The sequence below is a fragment of the Sphaerodactylus townsendi genome, linkage group LG07, assembly GCF_021028975.2.
Source record: "Sphaerodactylus townsendi isolate TG3544 linkage group LG07, MPM_Stown_v2.3, whole genome shotgun sequence".
Classification (NCBI taxonomy): domain Eukaryota; kingdom Metazoa; phylum Chordata; class Lepidosauria; order Squamata; family Sphaerodactylidae; genus Sphaerodactylus; species Sphaerodactylus townsendi.
Genome location: NC_059431.1, coordinates 121,956,450 through 121,980,426, shown reverse-complemented (window position 1 = coordinate 121,980,426; position 23,977 = coordinate 121,956,450). Strand labels below are relative to the sequence as shown.

General features: G+C 48.3%; 1 protein-coding gene across 4 annotated transcripts in view; it reads left to right on the top strand.

The window, feature by feature from the left end:
* DNM2 (dynamin 2) overlaps positions 1-23,977 on the top strand; it is a 92,217-nt gene that overhangs the window by 44,963 nt on the left and 23,277 nt on the right. Inside the window, exons 10-15 of one of the 4 annotated variants that reach the window (XM_048504213.1) lie at positions 1,169-1,307; positions 2,045-2,131; positions 9,300-9,370; positions 14,348-14,399; positions 15,076-15,087; positions 20,352-20,465. In XM_048504213.1, the coding sequence (XP_048360170.1) occupies positions 1,169-1,307; positions 2,045-2,131; positions 9,300-9,370; positions 14,348-14,399; positions 15,076-15,087; positions 20,352-20,465 (475 nt within the window). The remainder of the gene's footprint in view (positions 1-1,168; positions 1,308-2,044; positions 2,132-9,299; positions 9,371-14,347; positions 14,400-15,075; positions 15,088-20,351; positions 20,466-23,977) is intronic. The other 3 variants (XM_048504214.1, XM_048504212.1, XM_048504215.1) reach the window with 3 other exon arrangements.

Here is a 23,977-nt window from a genome sequence, read left to right as displayed (position 1 = left end):
GCAAGGTAGGAGGGGCTGAGAGAGCTTGGAGAGAACTGTGAATAGCCGAAGGTCACTTAGCAGGCTTCATGTGGAGGAGTGGGGAATCAAACCTGGTTCATCAGATTAGACTCCACCAGTGTTCATCACTACACAATCTAGCTCTCGGTGTGGCTAATTGTATCTCAGTAGTAGTTATCTTCTTTGCCAAGAATGCCACAAGTTGTTTCTGTAGTGTGGTGTGCATACATGTACTGCTGATGCCTTGTCCTCGTTTTGACTGAGTTTTCCTGAGCTGGAGAGCAGGCCGTCACACAGACCTCGACAGACCCGGCCGTCCAGACCAGGCCCTCAGACATTGCGCTATAGCCCAGACGTTCTTTGGACGGCTTCTTCACTTGTTTCCTGTGCCACTGTCAACATCAGCTTGAGCCTCTGTCCCTTCTAAATCAGGAGTGCCCGGCCTTTGTGAGTCTGAATTCTGCCGCAGTGTGGTCGGTGCGGCCACCAAGTGCCTGCTGTCATAGCTGGAGCCAACAAGAAAAGGGCTGCCACAGTAGGTGGAACCAGCCACAAAATGACTACCACAGCTTACCATCAGGCATTCAGTGAAAATCCTTGCATTATGCCAAATTTTGCGCATACAGTCGTATCTCCCATAGCCCAATCAGTCCCCACCCACTTTATAAAAATACTTGGCCGATGTTGGTGGGCACTGTGGGGCCCAGGAATGCCATCTTGGGGCCCCTTGCTGTAGGTCAAACTGGTGGTGGTGGGCATAGGGAATAGCAACCAAGACCTTCTCCTGACTCCAGTGGCAAGGCAGATTTCTGTGCCTTGAGACATTTCCGTCCTCTTTGCTGGGGATTTGCTTGTGTCACATACCCCCTCCCCCATGGAGAACACTGAAAAGGCCAGCCGGGCTGATCGCCCTCTCTTGGAAGCCGCTGCACTTGAGCCTGGTTTGAACTCTGCCAAGCAGCTGGGCCCCAAGAGCCCCTGCAAGGGAACGATTCGATTGGCCCCAGAGCAGCGTCGGGAGGGTCTCCTGGAGGAAGGGCGATGGCTTTTCCTGGTGCATGGTAACTAACCTGTTTAATCTCTCTCCCTTTTTGTTTGTTCTGTCCCTTTTTTGTTTTTCTGCGCTTCATTCGGGATCTTTTCCGCTCGCGCTGTCTGCATGCGGCAGGACGGGGCTCTTCACACCTGACATGGCGTTTGAAGCCATAGTGAAAAAACAGATTATAAAGCTGAAAGAGCCCAGTTTGAAGTGTGTTGATCTGGTGGTCTCAGAGCTGGCCATGGTCATTAAAAAGTGTGCAGAGAAGGTAATGGGTCTGTCTTCTTCTCCCCCTCCCCCCTAATCTGCCCACCTCTTCCTAACCCCTGGAATACGGCTGCTTGCAGGGCCCATTCGGGAGATCACAGTGCATTCAAGGGAAGGCCACCTGCACCCCCAGCGAAGCCCCATCCCCAGTGCCTTCCATTCTTGCAAGCATTTAAAGACCTTGTGGCTGGAGCAAGCGATAGTGCCTTGGCCTTCCCATTGCTGGAGGGCTCCTCTGCACAGCCATTGCTTGGCTCAGAGCCTCCGAGCATTGTCTGTGTCATAGCTGCTCTTCTGAGCAGCTCCTTGCCCAAAGTTGTGACATGCTGAGTGACGGATATGGTGCATCCTCTTGTCAGGATGCTCTGATTCAAAGCGTAATCGTCAAACCACACTGGTGCTCCTACAGTCTGTGATAGCCCCGTGTGCTTAACAGCAAGCAGCTCTTGTTCCACCTGAGACACTAACCAGCCAGCCTCATTTGTCTTCCTTCCATTAAACCCTGTGGGGGATTTGGGCTGCTTCCCTGAAGTGGGCCTTGGCGAACCCAGGCCTCCAGTTAAGCCCTCAAGTGACAGGTGTTGAGATTTCCTCAAAGGGGTTGTCTGGGTCCTCTTTGGCGCCTCAGTCTCCCCAATGGAAAAGCAGGGAGGCAGCCCAGTCCCGCCCCCTTTCCCTCTGTGTGTCTGAGCAACACGTGAGGCTCCCAAGGGCGTAACTCTCTCCACTTGCCTTTAGCTTGGCTCTTACCCCAGGCTGCGTGAGGAGACAGAGAGAATTGTCACCACGTACATCCGGGAACGTGAAGGAAAAACAAAGGACCAGGTGAGCAGCCTTTTCTGTTCCGTAGAGAAAAAAAGAGAACCTTTCTGGATTGGCTGAAGATGAAGGAGCCGAAAAGGCTTCTGTTTGCTGACCTTTCAAAAGGACTCGCTCTCCTTCAACTGTATAAATCCCAACCAAGTGAACTGCAGTTGACCCTCCTACATCGCTGCGGTTAGGAGCAGCCCCCCCCCCTCGCCCCCTGCAATCTGGAAAACCATGTAAGAAATTTTGACCCTCCCTTCGTATCAAAGAAGAAGTCTGATTTTTTTTCTTTTATTTTAACTTTGGAAGAGAAATTGTGTATATTTATGGTATTAAAAGGTAAAATATGTTGATATTATACAATACTATACATATATTGTGAGCATTTCTGAGTTTCTAAACTTTTTTGTGACATCAGCTGGCCTTTACGTTTCATCTGCAAAACTCTGCAAAAATTCCCATTTAATTTCTTATGCCAACCTGCAATGGGGGAAGTCACGATGTGGAAGGGATAACTGCATTTCTGTATCCAGGAAGCTGGGCTTGCTTTCTGGGTAGTGTTGGTAGGTAAGACATTGGGCCTTCTATGAATGCTGGGTGATTTTTTTGTTAAATAGCACCACCTCCTCATGGGATTGGGGCATCCGTTGGGGCTCAGAGGGTTGACTGCCATTCTCCCAAACATCTCTTCAGAGTTGCTCTTTGCCCCTCTGGAAGCAACCAACATCTATCCTACAACACCTTGGGGGGTGGGGGGAGCAAGAAGGGTCACCCTCCCTTTCCCTCCTCTCCGTGGCCCTGGCACACATAAAAGGGCTTCTGTGCACGGTTGCTACTGACCATTAAAAAACAACTTTTGAGATTCATCTCCCAGCATCTCATCCAGCTTAGTCCCCAGGTGCCCTCTACTCGGGTACAATACAAATGAAGTTCTTTGCTTTTTATCGGCTGGGGTTTCAACTGGCCCTCTCCTGGTTCAGTGGCTGGCTGAACCAGTTCTGCTTGCTGCTTGCTTCCATGGTTTCTGTCCTGACTGCAGGGCAGTAGAGGGTTTCAGGTTCCAACCCTAATCTTGTTTTTAAGACATGCAAGCTCTGCCATCCAGCGCAATCACTGCACGCATTTACCAGATCATGCTGCACAAGGGCAAACTATGACTTGCTTATTCAAAGGGGCTGAGACCACAATTCCTCCCAATAACACGCCTGGGAACTGGAAAGGGAGGTGGCTTGAAGCTCCAGGGTAGCTGGGCTCTTTGTTTGGCAGCAAGAATGTTTTAAGTGATTGCAGTGCTGCTTATTTTGGCCCAGTGCAATTTAAAAAGCCCGTGAGGCTGATTTATAAAGAGCATTTCAGTTGCAGTCCATGCATTCGTAGTCACGGAGTGTCTTTGCCGGGTGCCCCTGTGATCACCTTCTCTGCTTCCTCTAATATCCTGTGATATTATCAACTATAGAGCCAGAATTAACCTCTTCTGCTGCTCCACTCGGACCATAACGAGAGATGAAAGGAGCTTGCAGGAAGCCAGACCCCAGGCAACCCTGGCCAGGCTTACTGTGAGTGGCAAGAGGTCAGGCCTTTCCCTTCTTCCCCGCTGGCCCTAAGCTGGCCAAAATGCCTCGCTTAGAGGGTGGGCAGAACGCATCAGGTGTCTTCTCTTCCGTGGATGGGTCGTAGTGTTATAGCTTCCTGCCACCTGGCAACCTGTCTCCAGCCATGACTCTCCTTTAATGGAGGTAAGAGGAAATCCAGGAAAGAGGAAAGAGGAAAAAACCAGAGAAGTTGCGGCGGGGGGGGGGGGGGGGTTGAAGGAAGGCCCCCAGATTTCTCCCAGCAAGAGCCACAAAGGTTGCTTTTTAAAATCATGTCAACTTTTGTCCCTAGATGGAGAAGAATGTCATGTCACAATTGTGTAGATCTGCCAACCTTTTAAAATCCACGGGCTCCTTTGAAATTCTGACATAGTGGTGGCACAGGCATATTTAGGGTGGGGCAAGCCAGAGCGGAAGTCCTGGGCACTATTTGCCTCAGGATGCCCACCACTCAGAGGGCTGCTCTCCATTAAGAAGCCGTGGGGACACCATGGAGGCCAGATCTACCAACTGTTCTTCCCAGAACATGACTGTCATCTCTTTCAAATCTCATCCCAATGAAAGAAATGGCTTTGGATTTTAACAGACTACATCTGTTTTCCCTAACCTGGATGGCCTGAGCTAACCTACTCTTGTCAGGATCAATCAATCAATCAATCAATCAGTCAATCAATCAATCTTTTATTATGGTCAAAGACCAGATGGCATCAAATATAGAATATAAAATCCACATTGTACGTTGCCAGACCAAATACAAAATAAAATTGAGGTAACCTGTCTTCAAAGACTGTTTGTCCAAACCCTATTATAAGTTCAAGTTAAAAACTAGAATAAAATTTGAATGAAAGATAAAATTAGTGATCCAGACTTCATACCCTTATTGCCCGACTTGTCCACGCCGTTTAAGCAGCAGTGGCGTAGGAGGTTAAGAGCTCATGTATCTAATCTGGAGGAACCGGGTTTGATTCCCAGCTCTGCTGCCTGAGCTGTGGAGGCTTCTCTGGGGAATTCAGATTAGCCTGGGCACTCCCATACATGCCAGCTGGGTGACCTTGGGCTAGTCACAGCTTCTCGGAGCTCTCTCAGCCCCACCCACCTCACAGGGTGTTTGTTGTGAGGAGGGAAGGGCAAGGAGATTGTCAGCCCCTTTGAGTCTCCTGCAAGAGAGAAAGGGGGGATAAAAATCCAAACTCTTCTTCTTCTTCTTCTTCTTCTTAACAACATAAGCACTAAATTTTGCCACCTCTCTGGTAGTATTAGGATTAGCATCTTCCAGTAGACTTTTCATGGCACATTCCTTGGGTCCAAGAAAAAATGTTGTTGGAAGAGAGACAAACAGATTTGCCCTCATTTCTTTGTGAGTGGGGCATCGTAAGAAAATATGTGTCAGGGTCTCTGTTTCCCCCGTAGCACGTGGACAAAGCCCGTCGAGGTACGGAATTTTCTTATGTCTGCCCTCAAGCATTGCTGAGGGAAGGGCCTCACATCTGGCCAGAGTGGAAGCCCTCCTCAGCGACCGGCTGCCCAAGTTATGTAGAGGGGGGAGGGGCTTAGAGTGGATTTACTGGATGGTTTGAGATTAAAGTTTGGGGGCTCTTGTCAGGTTGTGGCTGCTAAGCAAGGTCAGCCTGGCTAGTACTTGACTGGGAGAACCCCAAGGAAGCCCCGTGTTGCTGTGCAGAGGCAGGCAACGGCAAACCAGCTCTGAACCTCTCTTGCCTTGAAACCCCCCCGACTGTTTACATTTGCCCATGAATAGAAGAATCGATTTTGGGAGAGTGTCTTATTTTTAAATATTTGTCTTGCCTGTCCACCTTTGCAGTGCCTAATGATGACAGTGCAATAATTTTACAATTATAACTGACCACTTAAAAAAAAAGATATCAGGTAAAAATGATGCCTGGCTGTGTAGTGAAACCTTGAAGAAGGTGCTCCTCTTGCCCTTGAGGGTCCAGATGGAATGGCAGAAGGGGAGCAGCTGCTGCGCTCATCATGTGCTGTTGTATGAAATAAAGTTGCCCAATTTGAATCAGGAGATGCCCTTGTGATCGATTGGACAGTTCAGGTACACTGAACCATTGCAGAGCTTTTTGATGGGGCAGTACACCACAGCGCTGAAATACAAAAGGATAAAAATTTCATCCTGTCTTATTGTTCATGTATACATTTAATTAAAGCTGTTTTGCTATAACACTCCCATCAGAATTTCTCTCTCTATTTAGATGCTTAGATCTCACTTTTCTCCCCAAAGCAACTCATGGCTGAAGGAAAAAAGCATGTCAGCCGCACTGAATCCAACCGGCAGTCTATCTGGGCCAGCATACTGTATCACACAGAACACCTGCGGTCTCTCGGGAGACCCAGCAACAGGGCATTCCCCTCATGTTGCCACTGGGCACTGGATGTGACAAGCCTTTTTTCCCAACTGAGAGGTGCACACACCCTCCTAAGTTTCTGGGATATAGATTCATTTTAAATTCTAACCATTTTAAACTGTAAGAACATAAAGAAAGAACCTGCTGGATCAAACCAGAGTCTATCTAGTCTCTGCTACTCTCAGTGGCCCACCAGGTACCTTTAGGAGCTCACATGCAGGATGTGAAAGCAATGGCCTTCTGCTGCTGCTGCTCCTGAGCACCTGGTCTGCTAAGGCATTTGCAACCTCAGATCAAGAAGGATCAAGATTTGTAGCCAGAGATCAACTTCTCCATAAATCTGTCCAAGCCCTTTTTAAAGCTATCCAGATTAGTGGCCATCACCACCTCCTGTGGCAGCATATTCCAAACACCAATCACACGTTGCGTGAAGAAGTGTTTCCTTTTATTAGTCCTAATTCTTCCCCCCAGCATTTTCAATGTATGCCCCCTGGTTCTAGTATTGTGAGAAAGAGAGAAAAATTTCTCTGTCAACATTTTCTACCCCATGCATAATTTAATAGACTTCAATCATATCCCCCCTCAGACGTCTCCTCTCCAAACTAAAGAGTCCCAAACGCTGCAGCCTCTCCTCATAGGGAAGGTGCTCCAATCCCTCAATCATCCTCGTTGCCCTTCTCTACACTTTTTCTATCTCTTTGATATCCTTTTTGAGATGAGGCGACCAGAACTGAACACAGTACTCCAAGTGTGGTCGCACCAGGGCTTTATATAAGGGCATGACAATCTTTGCAATTTTATTATCAATTCCTCTCCTAATGATCCCCAGCATAGAGTTTGCCTTTTTCACAGCTGCCATGCATTGACATTCTCAAGGAACTATCAACTAAGACGCCCAAATCCCTTTCCTGGTCTGTGACTGATAGCACTGATCCTTGTAGTGTGTACGTGAAGGTTGGATTCTTTGCCCCTATGTGCATCACTTTACATTTTGCTACATTGAACTGCATTTGCCATTTCTCAGCCCACTCACCTAATTTTTCAAGGTCCGCTTGGAGCTCTTCGCAATCCTTAGTGATTCTCACCACCCTACATAATTTGATATCATCTGCAAACTTGGCCACCACGCTACCCACCCCTACTTCCAGGTCATTTATGAATAGGTTAAAGAGCACCGGTCCCAAAATGGATCCTTGAGGGACCCCACTCCCTACATCTCTCCATTGTGAGAATTTCCCATTTATACCCACTCTTTGCTTCCTGTTTCTCAACCAGTTTTTAATCCATAGGAGGACTTCCCCTCTTATTCCTTCATTGCTGAGTTTTCTCAATAGTCTCTGGTGTGGAACTTTGTCAGAAGCCTTTTGGAAATCCAATTAGACAATGTCCACTGGTTCCCTCTTATGCACATGCCTGTTTACACCCTCAAAGAACTAGTAAGTTTGTAAGGCAGGACTTGCCTCTGCAAAAACCATGCTGACTCTTTCTCAGCAGGTCTTGCTTTTTTACATGTTTTATAATTTTATCTTTAATGATAGATTCTACTAATTTACCAGGAACAGAGGTCAAACTGACTGGCCTGTAATTTCCTGGGTCCCCCCTAGACCCTTTCTTAAAGATTGGTGTGACATTGGCCACCTTCCAGTCTTCAGGGATGGAGGCAGATTTCAGGGATAAGTTGCATATTAAAGTGAGAAGATCAGCAATTTCATGCTTGGGTGAATGCAATCTTGGGTCAGGGGATTTGGTAGCATTTAGTTTATCAATGGCTGCCAGAACTTCTTCCTTGTCTACCACTATCTTCGCTAGTTCCTCGGATTCACCTCCTAAGAAGCTTGGTTCAGGTGCAGGAATTTTCCTCACCTCCTCTTGGGTGAAGACAGATGCAAAGAATTCATTCAGTTTCTCTGCAATCTCCCTGTCCTCCTTTAGCACACCTTTTGTTCCATCGTCATCTAATGGGCCTACCGCTTCCCTAGCTGGCTTCCTACTTTTGATGTACTTGAAGAACTATTTGTTGCTGGTCTTGATGTTCGCAGCCATGCGTTCCTCATAATCCTTTTTTGCCTCCCTTACAGCTCTCCCTTTCAGGGTATTGTAGAATTCTGCAGTCGGCTCCCCTCAAGGCATTAACTGTGAATCACAGGGCTGAGAGTCCTCAGTCTGTCGCACTCTACTGGGCCTCAATCTTGCATTGCAGCCGGGGGCTTGACAGAGTTAGAAAAGACAACTGATCTGCATAGTTTTTGCAGCTGGTGAAGATGCTATTCAGTTGCCCTTTCAGTCTACCACTTCATGCCCACCTAATCAAATTGATTTCCTTTTTTTCTCTCATTTAAGATGAATTACTAATTTGGGAAGGGCAACTGTTCCCTTCAATAATTTTAGTGTATGCAAGGTCTCCTATAGAAGCAACAGCATCAAGGCCAGCTTCCCAAAGGGAATTGTATTGCCAGATTGTTTGGGGTGGTGCGGAATAATTCCTGGTTGCAGCCAAAGCTAGACTTTTTTTAATGAAAGGGGGGAGGGAGCCTTCCCAGAATGTTAAACCAGGATGCCTTTCAATTTTGCCCTGAACTGTTATACTGGATTATGAAATTCCATTGCACATATACAGTTGTCCCTTCTACATTGCAGGGGTTAGGGATGCAGCGTCCCCCTGCGATCTGGGAAGCCAAGCAGAGCTGTGACCTGATCTAGCACATAGGCACCATCATCTTTCTGCAGCTGGATTTGAATCCTGGAGTATCTTGGAAACCAACACGATTTTCAGAGTATAAGCTTTCAAGATTCAAAGCACCTAAAGGGAAATGAATGTAGATCCCAAAAATGAATCTAGATCCCAAAAATCTTGTTGGTCTCTCCTGAGTTTTGACTGTCTGAAGTTTATAGCTTGAAAATCTTGGTCCTTGGGAGCTTTGACTCTCAAAAACTTCTGCCCTGAAAATCTTGTTGCTTTGACTCTCGAAAGCTTGTGCCTCAAAAAATCTTGTTAGTCTCTTGGGAGTTTTGGCCCTCGGAAGATGATACTCTGAAAATCTCGTTGGTCTTTTAGGTGTATTGGGCTCAAATTTAGCTGTTTTGCTGCAGACCACCGTGGCTCCTCTCTGAAATGATGATCTTCCTCCAGTTGTGTATCTGAGCAAAGTTGAACGGCAGAGTTCATTAACTTGATTCGTTGCCTGTCAGCTGAGCTTGTCTTCGATTGTTTCTTTTCAGATTCTCCTGCTGATTGACATAGAGCTGTCCTACATCAACACTAACCATGAAGACTTCATTGGATTTGCCAAGTGAGTGTCTGTTCCCAAGTAAAGGTCTAGCGAAGTAGAGGCTAATTATGTCACCCTGGAGTGGGGGTGTGGAAGACTGAGAGGTCCTGTGTTCAGTAAGGTCAGACGTGTCGGGATAAGATACTTCTGCTTGAAAGCTTTAAGTAGGTAGCTTACTATTTAATTCTTACCTCCATCTTCCCAATAAGTGGAAACACCCTGTCTGTGAGCATGTAGTGTTTTCATTTGTCCTTGAATTTTTATTCCACCCCATTTTGAAGGCTCAGCACAAGTAACTCTCTTGCAAACAGCCAGTTAGTATGCAGTAAGAAGTATTAAAACTGCACTACCATATTGATTCTATTGGACTATTCTTCTGCCCATTCCCAAAGACTTCTCCAAAGTCCTGAATGTATCCCCAAAGGCATATTGAATCTCCAAGGAAAGTGACACCAGGTCCCCACCCTATAATTTTATGGATAAAAATGAGGAACATTATTTTTCTGGCCAGTCTGTTTACAGGTTTGCGTGGCATCTTGTTACCTGATGGACTTCACTCAGTCAGTTTCATACTACATGCCATTTTCTCAGAATGTTCCCAGCACATACCATTTTTGATATAAGTCTCATTGTGCAGCTGAGTTAAAACACACCCACTCCTTTTTAGGTTTCTGGTCATCCTCTACTGATTGTGGCCTCCAGGATTCATTCATTCATGTGTGTTCCCAAGTAGCCGTTTAGCTCCTGACGGCCTGTGGCTTTGTGGCTGCCCCTAGCCTTTGCACTGGGCAAACTCTGCGTGGTCCTCAGATCTATTACAGAGGCAGCCATCTGTTCCCCAAATAGTTACACTGAACAGCCCGGCAGGTAGGCATGTATTTGATGTTCTCTGAATGAATAAATCTGTAAGCCCTGGATCTGCGACCAATATCAGTCTCAGTGATTTCAATCAGAAGTCTTTATTGACAGACGACAGCATGGCCATAGAAGAAGCCATTTCCAAGAACTGGCTTTCTTAAGAATCCTTTTACGCCCACCAATGTGCCCCCCTTCTTCCCTTCCCCCAGAGATATCAAAGCAAAGCAATACAGAACAGGAATGCAAGAACCGATGGTTCTCAAGGCCGTGTGAAGCATATCAGGACAACCCGGCACTTGGGTGCAATCTAAATCACTGCATGTTACAAAGCACAAAGCCAGCAGGGAACTGAAAGTAAAGTGAAGCCCATGGCCATGGCCGAAACCAGAGCCCTGTTTGATCAGACCCTCGGTCCATGGCGGTCAGTGTTATCCATTCAGTTTGGCTGCGACTCTCCAGGGCCTTCGGCAGAGGTCTTTCACATCCCCAGTCGCCTGGTCCTTTTAGCTGGAGATGCTGGGGGCTGCGCCTGGGGCCTCTTGCATGCAGTGCAGATGCTGTGCCACTGAACCACGGACCTGGCCCTCCAGCTGCAGGCTACAGAATTCAGAACCACGTGAAACATTTTTGCGGTTATATTTTTTTCATGTCCAATATTTGAGAGCCAAGGCACAGGTGAGCATCTTCCCACACAGAAGAACAGGGCTTGCTCTGGAGTTCCTGCGTGGCTGGCTGCAACCCATCCTCCAAGACACGCCAGGAGTATTTGTCCAATATTTGCTTGTCCTCTTCGTATGATGGTAGATTCCACTTTTTTTGTCCTCTTCGCATGATGATAGATTCCACTTTTTCCCTGAACCATGGAGAGTGGTGGAATATAAATGTCTTGAGATGCAGAAATGTCATATGGACATTTCTGTATCTCAAGGCAGTTATATTCCGCCACTCTCCATGATTCAGGGAAGCTGACAATGTGAAAATTAAAACATCGTTGTGTAACAGTAAGACCCCACAGCCCCCTGGTACAAACCTGGCAACACATTAAAATGTATACAACCTCTCTGTTCTTATTGCCCACATGACATTTGAAAATGTATCGTGCGAAGCAACCCTGATTCTTGTTTTTTAATTAAAAAAACCTTAGTTACAAATGAATAAAGAAACAATACTGAGCTCATGAAAGAATGAACGGAAACTGTTTAGATGGTGATTATACTCACTAGATTATAGTAACCATGAAATTGACCTTTCTCTAGAGTGCTTTTCAATAGGTGGCATTACTTTCTTCCAAGGTAAATCCCACTCCTCAGTTGTCTCCTTTTGTTTAGTAGCAATTCACAATAAAATAATATTTGTCCAGTTGATTTTTTTTTAGTTTTCTCCTCTGTCCAAACTGTTGCTTATACTGCTGTAGCTATCATAATTTCTTGGGTTCAGTATAGCACAGTTTAGGGATTCCTTTTGCTCCCCACAAAAAAAGGTACTGGTTTACAACATAGTGAAAATTGGATCCGTTGTTTCAAAGCATTTTCCAGAAACCTTGTATGCAAGGGTGTATGAATGGAATGTGCCCTGGGTTTGTTGGGGGTCACATCTCGTACATGATTGGCAGAGGAGGTAACCTCTTCAAGTGGCCGGCCATCTTAGATTGCACCCTCAGCCACAGGCTCAGCTTTGCTTTCTGTGTTTCTCAGGCAGCCAGCCGGCCATCTCCTCCTGTCCTCTAATCTCTCTTGTTTTTCCTCCCCTCTTCCCCCTGGATGCCTCTGCCACCCCTCTTCACGGCCCCAGTTGTTTCACTGAGCAGCACGTGGCCGCAGGGTGCGTATCTGCCTGCGAGAGTCCCTGCTGTGGCTGGAGGCCAGCTTACCCCTAACTCTTTGGGGCTTTGGCTGGAGGGGGTATGCAGAGGTCAGAAGCAATCCTTGCCCAAGGCCTCTCTGGAAAGCAGGATGCCCAACAGATCTCGAGTGGTTTGTTTTGCTGTGAGCTGGAGAAATTAAGGAACTTGGGGAGTGAAGCATCAGGAGACTTGGGTGTTTGTTCTTCCTTCTTATGGGAGAGGACCCAGCTTCTCTTTCAAGCCCCCTGCATGTACCAAGTTGCCAGTATCAGTAGATTCCCTCTGTGGAAAACCTCCTAGATCTCCCCCCGCCAAGTCCATATGAGTCAGTAGTGAGGCAGGATATTCAGTTTTGCACCCACAGGATTTCCATAGAATCAAGCATGGGGGTGCGGGTGGATGCTTGATTTGATCAGAAATGTAACAGTAAGGTTTTTTTTAAAACCAGTCCCCTCTGTTCATGGAGGTGCCTTTTGAAAACATGCCCAGGTGGCCTGTGGGAGACCCATCGGGAGAATGGGGGGGGGGGGGACAGGACCGTCTGTTCTTTGCCTTATTACCTGCCTCCTCTTCCTCATGCTCCGAGATATGTTCTACTCACCCCTCAGGTGGCCAAGAGTTGTTGTTAACTATTATTATTGTTCTATTATTATTTATTATACCTATATCTTGCCCTCCGCAGTGAAAGCAGAGCTTTCCGTTGCTACTTTTGAAAGCAGCGTGGGCCAGAATGACAATTCTCAGTCATTCAAAGTTCTACAGAAGGGCTGGAATTGGTGGGTTCAAAACAGAGCAAAGTGGGATAGCCTGGATTTTAGAAAAATAATTCTGGATCAATATGGGCAGTGAAACAGATTACTTGAGTTACTAAGGACCCTGCCGGTTAGTGGCATTTAATTTTCAGTGGGTGGATTTCTGAAATTGTTGCTTGGGAGTCAGGATTGACTTTCTTATCTTCAGTGGGAAGAGCTTCGGATACTGTCTTCTGCCCCCACGTCTTCTGAATGTGGGGCCCTCCTTAAGCCTGACCCCAGCTGTTCAGGGGTCACAATCTTAGCTGATTGGACTCTAAACCAGAGCCCACGTGCTTCAGGAACATTCCTCCAGAGGCGATCCGTGCGTTAGGTCTGGGCTGCCCAATCTTTTTTGTGTCTGCGGGCCCCTTTTGAATTCTGACACTTTGGTAAGCGCAGCCACAAAATGATGGCCACGTCATGGCTGTGCAGCTTCCTTTCAGTCACCCAGTGAAGAGCCCTGCACTGTGGTTTAAAAACAAATCTGCACAGCTGAACAGATCTCCAGCAGATCCCCAGCAGAAGCCTCACTTGACCCTGCCCGGTGTGCCAACATGAGTGCCATGTTGGGGCCCCTGCATTAGAGCCTCTTTTCCCTCGCTGTTTTGAGTATGTGTCATAACAGAAAATGCCCGGACATTGTTTTAAAACCCAAGTGATCCTTCCAAGCCTAACTCAGATGCATGAAGTAGCTCTGGTGGTGGTGGTGCTGTCAAAAAAGCTTGAAGCATGGCCCGTTCGGAAACCTTCTTTTCTGTACTCTGTTTATAGACCAGATCTGGGCAACCAAATATCAATGTTCTTTAGAGAGGGACTCTAGGTCTGAGAACAGGCAACAGAGAAGACCAGTCTGGAATGGCGGCGGCGGCGGCGGCGGCAGCAGCATGAGTCTCCCTGAAATTCTGCTTGCATGCCCAGCAAAAGTGCTGTTTCAGGATCGCTTTGCCTGAGCAAAGTGTCTTACGTGGCTGCAGCGTAGCTTGCAGCTGTTCAGCCAACCAGGAGTTGACATTTTCATAATTTGCTGTCTTTAATTCTGCTTGATTTGAATGGGGCTGAATGTTTGCATGGCGCAGGGGTCCCCAACCTTTTTGAGCCAGTGGGCACCTTTGGAATTCTGGCACAGTGGGGTGGGCTGCCATGGGAGGTGGAACCAACCACCAATTGGCTGACGCAGCTTCAGTCCCGCAGTGGAAATCTTTGTGCTGTGGTGGCAGCTCCTGCTAGAGCAGCATCTTTAAATCTCCGCACAGCTAATCAGATCTCTAGTGGCCAGTGAGAAGTCTTGATTGGCAAAAGCTTCACCTAGCCTTGCCCACTTTCAAAAATCACTTGACGGGCAGCAGCAAAGGCGTAGGTGGTGCCGCTGACTTCTGGTACCAAGTGTTGAGACCCTGGCCTTCTGTATAACTAACAAATGCAAGTTGGATGATGGCATAATGTACCCTTCTAGTTTGGAACTTGCTGTAAAGCCATTATTATTGTTATTATTTGTCTTTTCAGTGCCCAGCAAAGGAGCACCCAAGCGAATAAGAAAAGAGCCATCCCAAATCAGGTATTGATGCACAGGTTCTTCCCGAACGGCCTGGGGCTGCTCGAGTCCCGTCTGTGTAGTTGGCAGAAAGCGGAGCTGGTGTGGCAGCAGGGCGGAGCTCCGCACCCCGTGGGACTCGCAGGCCCAGCCAGAAGGCTCCGAAAGGGAAGAGGCCTGCAGGGGTTGACCTGCTGCTTAGCTGTTGAGACCACTGAAAGCCTGCGAGAGGCTTCCCCCCCACCGCCCCCCGCCCCCCGCCCACCGCGAAATCTCAGCCTAATCCTGCCGGCTGGAGTAGAAAAAAATTAAAAAGCCAAAGAATGTAACCAGAAATCCCCGTGGCTGTGAGCCTTGATTCCCTTCCTGTTTGGGAGGGGCAGAATGCGAGCGTAGGACTGGAAATGTAATTTGTTGCATGAAATCAGTGTGTCTGTAATACCTGCATATGTTGATTCTTGTTTGGAAAGACTGTAATGAAACATTAACACTGTACAATTATAATTAATAGCATGTAACTTTTTTCTTTTGCTGTTTTCTCTGCTTTTCCTTTTTTCCCCTACCATTTTTTGTGCTTTCTGCCCCCCCCCCCCCCCACTTTCCCCTTCTATTCCATTCTTTGGTTTCCTTCACTATTCTATCACCTCATCATACTTTTTTCTTATTTTACCTGCACCACTAATTTTGCCAACCTCTAAAGGGGGAGATACTGGTAAGTACCTGCCTACCGTTCTAGCAACTGATTCATAAAGCTTGGTGATGGAGATTTTCTTCCCCCGCCCCCCAGCAAAAATTGTCCCCCAGATTGGCCTGCTTCTCTACCATGAACAAAGTGCACTTAACTGATGAGAAAAGCCAAGCCCATTCCAACAGCGCTCCTGGAGATCCAGACTTGAGAGCCTTTGCTTAAGCTGAGAGAAGCTCAAACGGGTTCAGCACAGTCAGTGAACTGGCCCAGACCGTAGGTGGAGAGGGTGGCTTCCTGAAGCTCCGTAGCAGCCTTGGCGTTTGGGAATCTGAAGTGGGTTGGATGGTATTTTTTTGAGGGCTCTCCTTGCATGTCTGGAAGCCATTCTGCTGAGACGCTGTGCATGTCCTGGCCAGGAGAGGAGTGGCTCAGTTCGCAAGGCCTGGGCATTACCAAATGGCCACTTTGGCTTAGTCGCTAAGGGTAGATATGCAGCTGAAGGTGGAAGCCACACATGCCCTTTTCCCCAGGCTGACACCTGCCATGACGTGAGCCACTGTCAGCCAGACTGTCTCCTCCCTGGTAGTGCTGGTCCTCGAAACCCGTGGCTGACAGTCCCTCACCCTGTCCTTGGCGGGGTGGCAATCGCCCCCAGCAGAAGGGATGAGCCCAGCAGTTGGCCTGTTGTGGAGGAGGTAGCCACCCCCTTGCCTTTCCTCAGTTCCTTCAGACCATCCCAAGAGGAAGGCTAGGATCAAAGGACAAAGATGCACAGAAGAGGAGGCCAGAGAGAGAGGGCCCTCTGTGCTGCGCGGTCATGTGACATCATGCAGAACCATGCCGTGTGTCTCCTTCCGCCCTAAAGTGTCCCTCCATGTAAAATCTCGGATCGCACTGCTGGAGAGGAGAGGAGGCTGGTGCCATGAGCTTCTGTCGCGCTCTCTTCCCCCTGGCCGGTTGCAGCCCAGGCTGCTCTGCACTTTTCCTTTCAAGTGCTCTGGTTTAGAAGAAAACAGGATCACCCAGGTCTCTTGGGGAGGGGCTGCAGGGGGTGGTCTTTGAAAGCAAGCAAAGACAGTCGTTGGCCGTTCAAGAAAATGGAATTGCCAGAAATTCGGAAGAAAAGTATGTTAAATGTAGTAAGACACAAGGAGCCCTCTTCCCGTGTCCCTCCTTGAAGTGGATGTCTCATGCGCTTACACATAAATGTCCGTCTTTATGATGCGATGTAGACTTGATGTGCCTGTGTTGCCTGTGTGTCCTCTGGTCTGTCGTCTGTGTGAGCTCATTCAGCTTGACTGGACTGGGGGGGGGGGGGGCTTCTCCACATACCCCTTTCACTAGCCAGGAAATCCCCGTCCTTCACTTGCTTGTGGTTCTGCATGACTTGCCTCGGCCCAGGAGATCTCAGCCTTTTTTTTAGTTCATTGAAGAGTCTGAAAGTTCTGACGCGCCCATGTCCAGGATGCCCCAAGAGTCTTGCTGTCCACCTAGGGAAACGGTGATGTTCGAAACTCTGATGTGCTGCAAGCGATGAGTCGTGTGACTGCAAAGTCCCCACAGGCAGCCACCGGTTACGTTCCTTTTGAGATCCATGCAGATGCGTCAGGCGGCTCCTCTGAAGGCAGTTTGTTCTTGTTCAGAAAAAAATACCTTTGGGAGGCATACAAGAGTGTGAAGTGACTCCAGTTTCAATTCGGCATGCCAACTACGGAAAGTTTGGGAAATTTCCATGAAATCTCCTGAGGGCCCTGCCTACTTCCCAGACCTCAGCTTTCTCTCCCGTTGCTGAATGTGAGAAACGTTTGTGCTGCAGTAACATGGTGGAGATCTGCTGGGCTGGGCTGGGCTATGTCTAGCGGGAGCGGGAAGCTTTCCAAAGACCCCTTCGGTCCTTTGTCTTGCAAGCCCCTGAGGAAAGGGCGGAGAGTGGCAGGGCAAGAGGGCGTTTCCTACTTCCTCCGCCTTCCCTTGGTTGCTCTTGTTCTGCAAGCAGTGCCCTTGCCCATGCAGGCAAGTCTCTTTCTGCCACAAATATTACACCCATGCGTACGCATGGGTGTAATATCTGTGACAGTACCTGTTGTACACCTGCCTTGATTATTATGGTGAAGTCTTTTTCTTCAGCAGAAACGGCCCCTCCTGGATCTGTTCTCCCTTCTCTTACATAAAAAAGCAGCAACTGCTGCGTTGCCTGCCTCTCCAGACAGTCAGCATCGGCACCCCTGTCCCCCTGCCTCTTCGCTGCCTTCTGCCTCTTCTTCTTTAAAACAAATTAGATTTTAAATCTCAGTTGCTTCTGATTTCGCAATCCTTTAAATTTAAAAATGGCTCCAGGATGGCTGTGTGGCCTGCCTTGATTTCCCAGCACTCTCCTTTCCTTGGCCAAGCAAGCCGAGTGAGTTCAGTCGATTGCACTCAACAGCCTACATCCCCCCCCCCCCCAGCAAGCCACTTTGTGCGTGTGTGTGTGTGTTGTGTTTGGCCTTGATATTTATGTTGGGGGTAGATTGAGCAGCTCTGGAAAGGAGAGGGGTGCTGCTTATCCAGTGCTTCGGGTGTTGGCTTGGCAAACTTAACTGTATGTGACTGTATACTTTGAGCCAACGTCCTGTTCCCTTTCCATGGTTGTTCACCAGTCTTTTCCGCCATCTCTGTAACTTGCATGTCTGATTGTGTTCCCCCTGCGCCACGGGGCATGCTTGCTACGACCTTGCGGCAGCGTGTTCAGTGCCTCCCCAGTGCGCCTGTTTCTCCTCTGTGTGGCATCGCTAACTTGGACAGAATCCCGCTTGTGGATCTGCGTCCCAAAAGTCATCTGCCGTGGGACTCTTGCAGCTTGGCTTAGCTCTCTCTTGCTACAGTCGGGCGATTAAGCGAAGAGCGATTCTGCAGCAACCAGCCCAGACTGTGGGACGTTCATCGCTTTCCCAAAAAGAAAAGGCTTCTTAAACTCCTGCTAGAGAATGACGTGACACCGCAGGCACGCTTGTTTGTTGCATTGTGGGTTCAAATGAAACAAGCCTTCTAAGATCAGGAATGGCATGGCTGGCACTCCCATTGGATGGAAGGATGCCAGTTAGAAAGATGAAGTAGTTGATCATGTGGGGTGGGGGTGGGCGGGAGTGTCTGCCTGGGACCCTGGAGGGCTGTTGCCAGTCACAGGGGAGACCCCTGGCCTGGTTTTGGCTCTGGACAAGGCAGCGTCAGCGTTACTGGATGCTTCCAGTTTCCCTGCAGACCCCAAGAATGACTGGTTTATTTTGGCTATTTCGTTAATGAAACAAGAACTCTCCTAAGCCGTTTGTTTCCGCACTTGTCGGGTAGCCCAGTTCTGGGGAAAAGGCTGGTTTTGTCTTTGGAGGGCTTTGCAAACTCGTCTGGATGGGTCTTGCGGAGTCCCCGTGACAGTCGAGGTGCTCTGGCAGCGGCTGGGCCTCAAACGCTGGTGCCTTCCTGCATGAAGCTGCTTTGCGAAGTTTTATTCCAGAGGCTTCTAGTGACCAGGTGGTGGCCACGGCATCTTTTCTTCCGTTCTGGGCTGTGGGGCTGGCTTGCAAAAGCCACCTTTTGGGATGCCACGTGGGGAAGTTAGATGCTCCTGATTTGTGCCTGGTTTTCTGGACTCAGAGTCAGGTGCAGTAACTGCCATTAGCAAATGGGCGGGTCAGATCCTTCATCTGCCACAGTGTTGGCTGTCCCTTGTCCTCACGCCTTTCAATCTTCAAACTTCCTTACTTCAAAGAATCTGGGCCATGTAAACTTACCTTGTGTACTACATATGTTCCAGAACATGCTCAAAAGCAGAGGTGTCAAAGATGTGGCCCAGGGGCCGGATTCAGCTTTTTGAGGGGGCTTATCAGGCCTGCGAGTCAGCTGAGGCTATTCCCCTTTGTTCCCTAACTGACCTCGGGGGGGGGGGGTGCCTCAGCTGGCTTGTGGGCCTGATAAGCCCTCTCCAGGGCATCTGATCTGGGCTGGGGAGTCTACGGGGGCTCACCAGCCAAGGCAGCCACCTCTTCCCCGAGCGCTGCCCAACCAAGTCACATTTTGGTCATATCCAGCTCTTGTTTGACACCCCTGCTCTAAAGAACTCATCCTCTTCAGGGCGAGGCCTGGTCATTCTCCTTGGGCTGCTGGGGGCAGGATAGCAAGGGGCATGCCGTCTCCGACAGAAGCCCACTGGCCCTTCTCTGTCTCGGGGAGCAGAAAAAAACGGCCTCGGGAAGGAGGACAGGAAGGAAACATTCCAGAAAGTTCAGTGCCGCAGAAGACTGGGAAGTCTTGCCTTTAAAATGGTTTCAAGGTGAAGGGATGCTGCCACCCCGAAAGAAATCCCGCGTGTCCTCAAAACCAATTTTGCAGTGGAGAAGCGCCTGTAATTGATGCTTTAACAGAGGAGTTCACCTGTGCTTCCCTGCGTGCCGGGTCCGTAGGTTGGAGTTCGACTATCGCACCCAGGAACAGAAGTCCAGAGCACCTTGCCCTTGATCTGATTTTGCTGCCGTTAGTGGGGTTGACTTCCCCTCCAGAAACCTCTGTAATGGGGTAATTTAATCAGGAGGTCGCCTTCCCTCCCCCAGCAGATGTGAGCTGCTGAAGGCATAATTGTGATCACGCCACTCTGACCCGTCTTGTGGGGGTTGGCCTGGCCTCCGTAGGGCTGTCAGCTCCACGTTGGGCGGGAGTGGTGCCCGGGGACAGTGGGATCCAGGAGAGGAAGAGGCCACCACAGAGTCCCCCCTCCACAGCAGCCGTTTTCTCAAGAGGAACTGATAAGTTGTGATTCTAGAGGCCTCCAGCCCCCACTTGGAGGTTGGGAACCCTACTTCTGCAGACATCACGGCCTGCATAAAGTTCTGCTTTACGTGACTGTCCATTTACCTCCTCCTTCACCAGGTTTTTGATTCTAGAATTGATTTGGGATGAGGCTAAATTTACAAGTTCCGACTCAAGGAACTCGTACTGGTGAGATGTTTCTTTGCTTAATATTGGGGATCCTCCTTAACTGGTGGCCCTGAGCCAAGAAACTCTTGGCCCGCGTGTCCGGAACCATCTCAGTCCACAAGGTGAAAGCGTGGCGATGTGGAATTTCTAGGCCTCCCAAGTTTGTGGCAAATGTAAACTGATGTGCTGGAAGGCCTGCCTGTTAGTGAGGTTTTGGTCCTTGCCTGAATTAGTGGACAGAATCTGCTTTGTGTTCATTTCCCAAGATAGCCCTGTAACCTGTCCTACCTTCCTCCCACCCACCCTCCCACCTTCCCTTCCCATTCCCCAATTTCCTTCAGGTGATCCGCCGGGGCTGGCTGACCATCAACAACATCAGCATCATGAAAGGCGGCTCCAAGGAATATTGGTTTGTCTTGACAGCGGAGAGTCTGTCCTGGTACAAGGACGAGGAGGTACGTACAGGTGTGCGGCATCTTGCTGCAGTGGAGAATGCGCGGGTTATGCCCTCAAAGATACCTGCACCAGCATGAAATTGGTCACAGTACATTGAGCTAAATGTTTTGTAAATTTACAGCATGAGAAAGTGTAGCATTTGGAGACCCCGTCATAACGTTCACCCTCTTGTCTCTCTTGAACTTCAGGGGTCATTTGTGCAGAGGGCTTCTCCGTGCGGCAAGCCCACCTTCTTTTCCGGGCAGACTTTCAGTTATACATTATCCCAGTGTGAATTTACTAGTGCCGCCACTGCGCTGTTGATGGGCGAATGCACGGATCTTCCCGATTTGGGCAAACCGTAACCTTTTCCTCCAGTTAACCAGGAATCCTAACCTGCACAAGTGCACCAGGCCTGCCTTGGGTTCATTCTACTCCTCCCTCCCCACTTTATCTCTCCCACATTCCCCCCTTCCCTGTGCCTGCTCTCCGCCCGTTCTGCTGCCGGCTTCTTGCACACATGTCCTGGCAACCAATACAAGAGTATCGTCTCAGAGCCACGTGGGTGCGTTTGTTCCATTGCATGCAATATTTTTTTTTAAACGCCCCTGTGATCAAGGCCATGGGGACTAGGCAGCACCCTAGCCCATCAAAAACCAAATCCTCTGCAGGGAGTAATTGCTGCCCTGCAGCAGATGTCAGGGAAAGGGGAGTAGGTAATTGACTTCCTGGCACCCAGGGGAAAAAGTTGTTAGTGTGTAAAAGACCAGAGACAGTGTGGTTACTCATTTGAATTTTGCATCCCCATCTTGCTTTATGCTGATGATTCTGTTATGATTGAAATCAGAAGGTGAACTTTGCATGTGACTGCAAGAGATTATTATTTATTTGTGCTCAGGAAGGATAATCTAAAAAGAGCGATTTTCTCAAAACATTTTTATATCAAATGGAGAAGCTGGGCCGACGATGGGACGCAAATAGAACAGGCAGCCCCACTTCAGATAGTTGGAAGTTATGTATCTTGTTTGGGAAACTCAAATTTACTCAGCCGCAAAAAGTATGAAAGTAAATGTGAATTGCTCTCCCGGTTTTGTTTTTCCCCTCTAAAGGCGGGCAGTGTGTCCCTATAACTATAACGTCAAGATGATCCCATAGATGTTATTTGGAGCAAATATTTGTGTGACTAGTTACTGAGTCTGTAGATTATCCATTTCTCCAGTCTCTCCCTCAAATAGCTGGTGTGCCCAATTGTGTTGTAGGAACTGGACTTGGCGTAGCATTTGCTCAGCACTCATGAATGAGTCCAAGGCTCAGAGAGGGGCTTTTAAGTTGAAGCAGCTGGCTCTTTTTAATTTACTGCGCATCTGCTCTGTGGCGGAGGGGGGTTCCTGCATCTATTGAAGGAAAACACTTATAGAAGTTTGGGGGAGATGTCCATGGTATGCACCACAGACTTGAATTTCTTGGCCTTTCCCTTTGTACAGTGAAGGACTTGAAGGCCTGAGGTTGGTTCAGAAGATCCTGATAGTGTTTGTATGCACTCTTGTGCAAGGCATGTACTTTCTTCCCTTGAGCTAGAGTGCTGGAGATTCTCTTATCTTTAACCCTTCCTTCATATTTTAATTTTTTTATCAGTTGTAGGTCGATTACGCAGAGAATGCTCACCTTGGGGCTTTTCTTTGCATAGTGGGCTTGCAGAGGGCTCTCTTTGTATTTCTCTGTTTACACTCAAGGATCCAGCCCAGTGCTTGCCCGGCAGCAGCTTGCTGAAGTCTCAGCCATCTCTCCTTTTGCTGCTGCTCTTAACTCCACCCATCAACAGCCTTAAAGGCACAGACCTCCCTGATATTCTTTTCCCCTCTCTTCCCCTGCACACACTCTCTCTATCTCGCTGCTGCTGCAAGAGAGAGAGACTTGTTTTTAAAATAGAATCTTGTCTAAAAGAAAGTTTTAAAAATGCCTTCCCAATCATCAGGGAGGGCAGAAGCTGAGTGGGGGGCGGAAAGGAATTCTGCTTGTGCTGTTCCTTTGCGAAAGCCAACTGTCTGCTATTACTATATCGATACATCGATGCAAGCAATTTAGAGACGCGAGAAGGAGTCAGCAGGGCGGAGGGCAAGGGGGAAGCATGTAAAGCAGCTCAAGGGGGCGGGGAGGTGAGACTAGGGCTGGCTGTGGGTGGAGGGAAGAGGTCCAGGGCAAACTGGCAAATCTGCCTGCTCTGGCTTCAAAGCAAAATTAAATTGGTGCCAGAAGTGGTCTTGCTTGCCACGTGGAGAATAGAAAGTCCATCGCCTCTGCTGTGCCTTTATCCTAGACATACAATGTCTTGCTGAATGCAGTACCAAAGGGGTGGTTTGCTGTTACTCCCATTTGCAGAGGGTTGTTCCTGTTGCGTTTCAGCTGCGAATGAGACTGTGGATCATCTTATTTTATATCTTCTGAGGGTAGCCATGATGGCCTGCAGGAATACAGCTAGATGTCTTAGATATCAGTGAGACGTTCGGAGTGTGAACTTGTGGGAGTCAAAGCTGACAAAGGTATCTGAACTTCATGCCCTGTCTAAGGTGCTCTTGGATATGAATCTAGTTATTTTACGATGTGATGGATGGGTCTTATTTCAAGACTTTTGGATTATGCCTGTTTAGAACAAATACTACTTTTTTCTTGAACTTTGAGCAGTCTCCTGTTGGCAGGCCTATATCAGTCTGTTAATAACTCATCATGTTGCCAAGTTTTTGGTGCCAGCAGTGTCTTTGAAAGAGAATTTGAATGTTTTTTTTAATTTTTGGTAAACCAAAAAACTTCAGCGGCATCAACTTCAGCAGTAATGCCGAGATTTTCAACCAAGTTCAGCATTGGTTCTTGAGAGCCGTCCTGGTTAAGATCAGCAGACTCTAATCTGGTGAACCAGGTTTGTTTTCTCTGTTCCTCTGTTGACAGGGTTATGAGAAAGACATGTTGTTATTCAAGGGAGGTTGCAAATAAATGTGTTGAACTAAGTCAAGTTGAAAGCTGAGGGTAACCACCACTGATGCTGCAGAAGCGTTTGGATTTATACCCCACTTTTCCTAACCATAAGGAGTCTCAAAGTGGCTTAAAAACTCCTTCCTCTTCCTCTCCCCACAGCAGATACTTTGTGAGGTCAGTGGGGCTGAGAGGGTTTGAAGAGAACTGTGACAGGCCCAAGGCCATCCTGCGGGCTTCATGTGGAGGAGCCGGGAAACAAGCCTGCTTCACTAGATCAGAGTCTGCCACTCGTAAGGAAGAGTAGAAAATCAAACCCGGTTCTCCGGATTCAGGTTTACTGCTCTTAATCACGGCACCACACTGGCTCTGGACATACTTTGTATTGGGCTAGTTTTAGGTGGCGTTCTGGACTCATTGGTCTCTTTCTTTACTATACTGTCATAATCCTAAGAAAGCTTGTGGTAAAGTGAGAGTTCCTGTCTGGAAGATTGGAGCAAATAGGAGGGTAACCCATTGCTTCCTGTTGAGAATGAATTGTTTTATATGCCCTGGTGGTGTGATA